General features: G+C 43.5%; 1 protein-coding gene across 4 annotated transcripts in view; it reads right to left on the reverse strand.

Annotated features, from left to right (window-relative positions):
• The window catches only part of PKD1L1 (polycystin 1 like 1, transient receptor potential channel interacting), a 331,908-nt gene extending 324,976 nt beyond the window's left edge, over positions 1 to 6,932 (reverse strand). For all 4 annotated transcript variants that reach the window (XR_004538070.1, XM_033930462.1, XM_033930461.1 and 1 more), the window contains exon 1: positions 6,804 to 6,932. Coding sequence is in view for 3 of the 4 variants with exons in the window: in XM_033930462.1 (XP_033786353.1) it covers positions 6,804 to 6,873 (70 nt within the window). In the remaining variant the exon portion in view is untranslated. The remainder of the gene's footprint in view (positions 1 to 6,803) is intronic.
• Between the last annotated feature and the right edge of the window lie 1,319 nt (positions 6,933 to 8,251).

Consider the following 8,251-nt stretch of genomic DNA (forward strand, 5'->3'; position numbering starts at 1 on the left):
GGTGCGCTAGCGTTTTTAGCGCACGCAGGATATTACCACATGCTACACCGCACGCTACCTGGCTAGAACTAACGCCAGCTCAAAGCTGGCATTAAGGTCTAGCGTGCGCGGCAATTCAGCGCGTGCTATTCCGCGTGTTAATGCCCTAACGCACCTTAGTAGAAGGAGCCCTATGGAAAGTTGAAAAAGAATGCATTCTGCAAACTAAGAAGACCCCACTTCCTAGAAACCAAGCATCCCAGTCAAGAGTAGATTTTCAGTGGTGGCACTTACATAATATTATCGCTGATTCCATAGCTAGCAAATCTCCAACTATCACTACCACCATGATGCCTTATTTTAATATTATTTTTTCTTGAAGTAATTTTTATTTTATACCCTATTGGTCTTTCTGCTTAGATACTGTTTAACTTTCCCGTTCCACTTGGTGACCACCTTTTGACAAAAGGCAATAAGAGATTCACAGTCTCCTGAGTGAACTGTCAAGCTAGCGAACCTGCATGTAGCTTAATAGATAATCCTATGGAATAGAAAATAATAGGTTCTGCATTCTTAAGTCAACTTTGTAGGGAGAAAAACTTGTCTGGGCAGATGGGGAACATTAATTATTCAGCCATGAGTACACCCAGACACACACAGCTTAAACAGAAAGTTCTTGTCCTTTGGTTCAATAACACATTAGATCGATGAATCACATCAGTCTCTTTCACTCCCAAATTTGCCACTATGATCCAGAAACCAGAGTTGGTTAAAAAAAATGCCCTTACAAGTACAGGGGCACCTAGGGAAGGGCCACATAAAGCATTTCAAATCACCCAAAGGGCCAGATTCTGTGGGTACTGCAGCGGACATCACAAAAAATGCCCCAGATACACATCTCACATTTACCCCATGCATTGTATGGGAAGCCCTCCAAAGCCCATCAAAAACCTACTGTACCAATCTGTACACCACAACAGCCCTTATTCCTGCAAGTCACCTCTAAGTAGGTTCAATAGGTTTTTGGTGGGTTTTGGAGAGCTCACACTTTCCACTACAAGTATACTAATTAAGAGTAGAATATGGGCCTGGGTCTCTTTTTTACAGTCCACTGCACCAACCACTAAGCTACTCCATGGACTTGCTTGCTGCTCTAATAGGACCGGTCATAACATCTGACATACAGGATGGTATGTACTGTTTCTTTCACATCTCTGGGGGAGTAAAATGGGTCATGCCTAACAGGACCATTTATTTTTTTTCCTCAAAATGGGACAAGACCCCCCCCCCCCCCGGACCCTCTACCGGACACCTCCACCCCCCTCCCCCATTCAAAACAGGACATATGGTCACGTTAAATATAGTGCAAAATATAGATAGCAGATATAAATTCTCAAAACTGACACATTTTGAACACACAATTGAAAATAAAATCATTTTTCCTACCTTCTTTGTCTGGTGATTTCATGAGTCTCTGGTTGCATCGTTTCTTTCTTTCATTTCTTTCTGTCTTTCTTTCTCTCTCCCTGCCCCCCCTCCCCCACCCCCAGAACATATGCAGGTAAGGCTAGACTTAGTTAGGGCACCGGTCTTTGACCTAAGGGCCGCCACGGGAGCGGACTGCTGGGCACGATGGACCACTGGTCTGACCCAGAAGCGGCAGTTCTTATGTTCTTATTTAGACCTGGTTTTCCTTGGCCTAAAAGGGTCTGCCCAAATGCTAGTGATGTGTATGGCCACTAAGCACAATTTTTTATATGGCACATGCATTTTATAGAATCACACTAACCACCATGCTGATCGGTGTTGATTTTTTAATGTATCATAAGTATAGAACCAGGCCCTTAAAGTATGTCTTTTTGAATATGAGACCACCAGTGTTCAGGCTGTAACCATGTGAAGACATTACAGGGGAATGACACCCTAGGTCACACATCTACTAGCTTCTACAAAACTATGCTGAATGCTATGGCTTCTAAAGACTGTCAGCCTGTGGGTTAGATGGTATGGTTATGTCCTGGTTTAAATCATTTTTGCAAGATAGCGGAGTCAAGAGGTTTATGTGAATAGTGAGATGTCTAACCAAAAGGAGGTTAAAACAGGGGTTCCTCAAGGTGTATCTCTGTCTGCAGTACTCTTTAATGCGCATTTAGTTTCACTACGTACAGTAAACTGCTGAAGATTCAGGTGATACAGGTGATCGAGGCCAACAGCTTGCCAGATTTTAAGGGTAAATGGGATGCCCATGTGGGATCCCTGAGAGGGTGAATGTAAGGATGGGTCATTTGGAGCGGGGGCTCTAGAGCAGACTTAGGGGGTGGGTCTGTGGAGTGGGCCGACTTGATGGGCTATAGCCCTTATCTGCCGTCATTTTTCTATGTTTCTATGTTTCTATTCTAGCAGTATCTTAGAGTGTATGCCGACGATTTGTTATTTTTCTTCCCAGTGAAGGGGTTGACGAAGCAGACAATGTTGCGCATGATCATGGTTATATCAAGGGTACAGGATTGGATGTGTTCAAATAGATTATTGTTAAATGTTGAGAAAACAAAAGTGATGTATTTGCCCAGGACTGGAAAAATTAATATTCCACCATCTGTGACAACTCTAGGACATCCTGTACTGTTTTCCATTGAATTTCGATACTTGGGGGTAATAATCAATTCACAATTGTGTAGGCAACATGCGTTAATAAAAAAAATGCTGGGGATGTTCTCCCTGGAGAAGAGGAGACTTAGAGGGGACATGATAGAAACCTTCAAAATCCTTAGGGGCATAGAGAGAGTAAATAAGGACAGATTCTTCAAACTGAGAGGAGCCACAAGCACTAGGGGTCACTCGGAGAAATTGAAAGGGGACAGGTTTAGAACAAATGCTAGAAAATTCTTTTTTACACAGAGGGTGGTAGACACATGGAACGCGCTTCCGGAGGAAGTGATAGGACAGAACTCTGTACAAGGATTCAAGAAGGGTTTGGATAGGTTCCTGGAGGATAAGGGGATAGAGGGGTACAGATAGAACTTGAGGTAGGTTATAGAAGTGGTCAGAAACCACTTCACAGGTCGCAGACCTGATGGGCCGCCGCGGGAGCGGACCGCTGGGCGAGATGGACCTCGGTCTGACCCAGTGGAGGCAACTTCTTATGTTCTTATGTTCTTATATTTTAAGCTGTGACAGTTGAGTAAATTGTATCATTATGTCCCGTGGGGCAATTTATAAAACATCCTGCAAGCTACTGTGTTATCAACAGTTGGTTATTGTAATATTGTACTGCTTGGCGCACCTTCCTCAGTGTTGCAATTGTTGCAAGTGGCCCAGAATTCAATAATTAGGGCTAGATTCACTAAGCAAACCGATCGTATACCGATCGGTTTGTGACCCCTTTGCGACCAGATTTCCCTCCAGTCCGATTCACTAACCTCTCCTGCGATCCGCTTCCAATCCATGCATGCAAATGAGGGGAAATGTATGCAAAGTAGACAGGGACGTGATTCACCAAAGAAATTTTTGAGACCGACTGGGCTGGCCAATCAACACAAGAAGCGACTGCTGTGGACCAGTCGCAAACGTCTTTCCGACTCTCCAGCTCCATTGACGCCCTGCTCTCTGCCCTGCTCTCTGCCTGCCACCTCGATGCTCTTCCCCGAATCTCTCCTGCCTGCTCTGCTCCATATCGTCGCCCTGCTCTTCCCTGATCTCTCCTGCCTGCTCTGCCCCGATTTCTCCTGCCTGCTCTCTCCCGAATCGCTGCCCTGCTTGTCCCCGGATCTCTCCTGCCTGCCGCCCCAAATTTCTCTTACCCTTCCCCGCACTGCGAGCCCGTGGTTTTGACCCGTGGGTTTAAAGCGTGTTAAAACCACAGGCTCGCTGTGCTACAAAAAAGTAAAAGGTTAAAAAAAGTTGCAGCCCAGAGAGGTCTTAGACGCAAAGAAGATGGTCTGCGCATGCATCAGGATCGCTCTTCTGCGATCCGCGTGGTTGATTGGGGGCGTGCCTCTGATCGCTCTAATTAGCATAAGAACACATTGTGAATAGGGAGCCCAGACGTGGATCGGACACAGACCGGCAAGGTAAGGTGGGCTTAGCAAATCTAGTCCTTAGGGCCTTGTTTAGACTGCAGAAATGTGAGCATGTTATTGGTTACTACCTTAAGCTGTATTGGCTTAAGGTGAAATTCAGGTTTAAATACAAATTATTGCTATTGACTTATGTGAATGTGAAAGGGCTGGCGCCTGAATATCTTGTGAATTGTGTTTCTTTGTACAGTACATTTCGCTTCTGAAATTACGCTCTGCCACTCATAATGATTTGGCAATTCCAACAAATAAAGAGTTAAGACTACAGTCTGTGCGATCAGGGGCTATTTTCTGCTCTGGCCCTAAGGAATGGAATAAACTTCCAGCTTACATCAGAAAGCCAGAGAATACTCTAATGTTTAAAAAAACTATTGAAGCGGTATTTATTCTATCATATGAAATACCCAGAATAATGGAATGCTATGGACGAGATTGGCCAATAGTTCAAGTTAAAATTTTCTGTGAGAGTATAGCACAACAAAGAAAAATGGGGAGACCCAATAATCCACAGTGAAAACAATCCACCAAAGAAAACAAAAGCAAAAAAACTGTGGATACAGATGTTCTGTAGATAATTTATTAAATACTGACATATAAAACCATGAAAATTCAATTTAAAAATACAATGATAAAAAATACAGTGATAAAAATCCAACCGGACCCTACACGGTCCGTGTTTCGGCGAACACGCCTACCTCAGGGGTCCAATGGTTTGCAAACGCTCATATAAAGAATTGGACTGAACAGTCTATTGTCTTTAAACATGTGAGCAAAGAACACCGCAGACAAGCTGAAGTAGCAAAAAAAAAAAAAAAAATGCTACATGTTTAAAGACAATAGACTGTTTTCAGTCCAATTCTTTATATGTAAGGTTGCAAACCATTGGACCCCTGAGGTAGGCGTGTTCGCCGAAACACGGACCGTGTAGGGTCTGGTTGGATTTTTATCACTGTAATTTTTTTACCATTGTACTTTTTTAATTGAATTTTCATGTTTTTATATGTCACTGTATAATAAATTATCTCCAGAACATCTGTATCCACAGTTTTTTGTTTTTGTTTTCATCTGTGAGAGTATAGCCCAAACTTCAGATTGGAAGGGTGTATATTCTCTTACCCCTCCTAACTCTCTTCACACTAAACAGTACAACATTTATAGATCCTCATTAGTACCACCTAGCACTCATAGAAATTCATTGTCAGGCTTTATGTACTGGTGTCAGGTCAAAAGTGCGCCAGGACAAAGGCGCGCCCAGACAATTGAGCGCAGCGCGCGCTGCCGCGCTGCTCTAAATTACTGTTTTTAGTGCTCCGACAGGGGGGCGTGGGTGGAACCCCCCCCCCACTTTACTTAATAGACATCGCGTCGCGGTGTGGGGGTTGTAACCCCCCACATTTTACTGAAAACTTCACTTTTTCCCTGTTTTTAGGGAAAAAGTTCAGTTTACAATAAACGTGGAGGGTTACAACCCCCCAAACCCCCCATAACGCCGGTGCGATGTCTATTAAGTAAACTGGAGGGGTTCCCCAACAAAAACCCCCGTCGGAGCCCCTAAAAACTGTAATTTAGAGCGGCACAGCGGCGTGCGCTGCGCTCAATTGTCGGCGTGCGCTTTTGTCTTTCGCGCCGTTGTCTATGAACCTTATATACTACTTCCTCACCGGATCTTCCATACTTTGCTATTAAATTTATAAATACTTTTTTCCACCTTAGTGTATAAATAGTTTAAATACTTAGCTTAAAACTTGCAGTCATGCTTTCAGGGATTTATACCGCCAACATGTTTCAACCAAAGGGGTTTTATCAAGGCACCATATCCCGACCACTGAATAGTTTATTCAAAAAGTATGGAAGATCCGGTGAGGAAATAGTACATAAAGCTTGACACAATGAATTTATATGAGTGCTAGGTGGTACTTCTGAGGATCTATAAAGGTTGTACTATTTACTGTGAAGAGAGTTAGGAGGGGTAAGAGAATATACTAAAGTATTTTAGCAGGGAGAGAAATAATTCTGAAAAACTATTCTCCTGAGTGAAAATGAGCAAGCATCAATTTGAACCCAACTACTTTTTTTTTTTATATATCTGCTAACTATTCATTCAGAAAATGTGGCTGCATTATTCCAGGCTTTATGTAAACAATAGATCAGTTCTCAGAGCTCCAATTTTCCATCCCAGGCAGCACAGGAAGCTCTCTACAGCAACTTGTCAATCGTTCCATCCTCAAAATTAATAGGAGGCGGTGACAGAGGAAGAGGCTCAAATGATCGCCTCCCCGAGACGTCTCACATCTTTAAGACGTCCCGCAGGGGAATAACACAAAGTCGACAAGCACAAGAGGTTTTTTTAAGCCCTTGTAAATACAGGATCTCATATCACCACCTCGACCACATGCTGTGCCCTAGCACACATCCGCTGGCCAGCAAGAGGTACAACACAGATTTAGAGCAATCGGTCTTCACTCTGCATCAGTCAGTTGTCCAGGAAATCTACAATCCATGCTGATTTAAACAAAAACTGGTGGTTGTATAATCTCCCCAGTTTTGAGTTCTTACATTCCATCTTGGATTCTGAGCACCACTTTAGGTTAATAAGGTATTTGAAGCACTATTTTTGTTCCTTTACCGGTTGTATAATCTTAACAGATGCAAAACGGAGAAAAGGCAAACTACAAGGTCCTCCCAAGACTGACCGCCCTGAAGCCGAGTGAGAATATAGTAGCAATAGTTGTTAGTCAAACGTCCTACCAGGTGTGCAGCCGTCGGCCGGGGCAGAGCAGAGCAGGAGCCAGGTACAGAGGCTCATCACACGCAGCATGACAGCAGACAGCGGCCACAACTCAGGCCCAGCTCCTCTTCACTGGCCGAGGCCCGCCCAGACCCCCGCTTGCTCAAACCTCGGCCCCGCCCACTTAGTCTGCAGGTGGAGGGAGGGGAGGGGAAGGATGGGAAATAATTTTAAAAAAATCCTACAAACCTAAAGTGGGAGGAAGTATTTTGCCACTACCAAAATTTAAGACAAAAAAACCCCCCCGCTAGAATGAAGTTGGAAACAAATTTGTTTCCATCTTTTTTTTTTACCTTCTATAAATACTCCCTCTTTCTCACCTTTCAATATTTCAGGTGTCACTGTGCATTTTGTTTTCTTTTCAAAAACACATCCTATTCTAAAATAGGTCAAATGGGACCAGGAGCTCAAAAAAAATAACTCCTCCCCCCTGCAAAAAAAAAAAAAAAAAATATGGGGCAATGGTTATATTGGGATTTCCAACTTCTGTACCACAGAAACCCACCTCTCTCCCAAACCCTCAGTGCTTTTCTATTTGAAAAGCAGCTTTTGCAGCCGTACAAGGTACACAGTGAAACAGGGTTAGGGAATTGCTCCTTTCAAACTTCCTCTCCCTGTTACTGCAAACTTCCCCTTTTCCAATTTGATCTCTCATCCCAAAAATACCACCCCACTCGTTCCTATAAACTAACCCCCAGCACTTCCCACACTGCCCCATTCCCCCAAAAATGGTCTTACAATTGCTCCATCCCCTCAAACTGTCCCACCCACAAAAGTATGCCCCATCACCCCCAAACTACCCAAGCCCCTCAAAACTACCCAATGCAGCTGCTCTGATCCCTCGAAACCTGTCCCAATATTACACCCTGATACTACCACACCACCCTCAAACTGCCCCCACTCACAACTGTACCACTACTCCTTCAAACTGCTGCATCCCCCGAAACTTATCTTCCAATAACTGCCTTTCAACCATCTTCCTCCTCCCCCTACCCATGAACACAGAAGACATGCACATTTATGGGATGCATTTTTAATCATTCTAATCTATATTTTATTTTATTTGCTATTGTCAATTGAACTATGAAAAATGATCACAGAATCATACAAATTTTTTTTACTGGTTGCCATATTTCTTCCAACTATTAGCTGCTGACAAGGGCAGAGTTACATTAAGGCATTGGGAAACTACATACAAACTTTGGGTCCAAATATTTAGGTGGGCCCTGTGAAATGTGTCCAGGATTTAGGAAGTTAGGATTGCAGACTGTCTGGATTTTTTTCAGAATTCAACAGATTTGTGTAATAATATCCAGAAGAAAGCAGAATAGCCAGTGTTCCTGAACATTTTTCTGAGTGCAAGTCTCTAATCCTCCCTCCTGTGTATGTGCGCCTGTCCTGCCTGCTT

The sequence above is a fragment of the Geotrypetes seraphini genome, chromosome 2, assembly GCF_902459505.1.
Source record: "Geotrypetes seraphini chromosome 2, aGeoSer1.1, whole genome shotgun sequence".
In the NCBI taxonomy this organism is placed as follows: domain Eukaryota; kingdom Metazoa; phylum Chordata; class Amphibia; order Gymnophiona; family Dermophiidae; genus Geotrypetes; species Geotrypetes seraphini.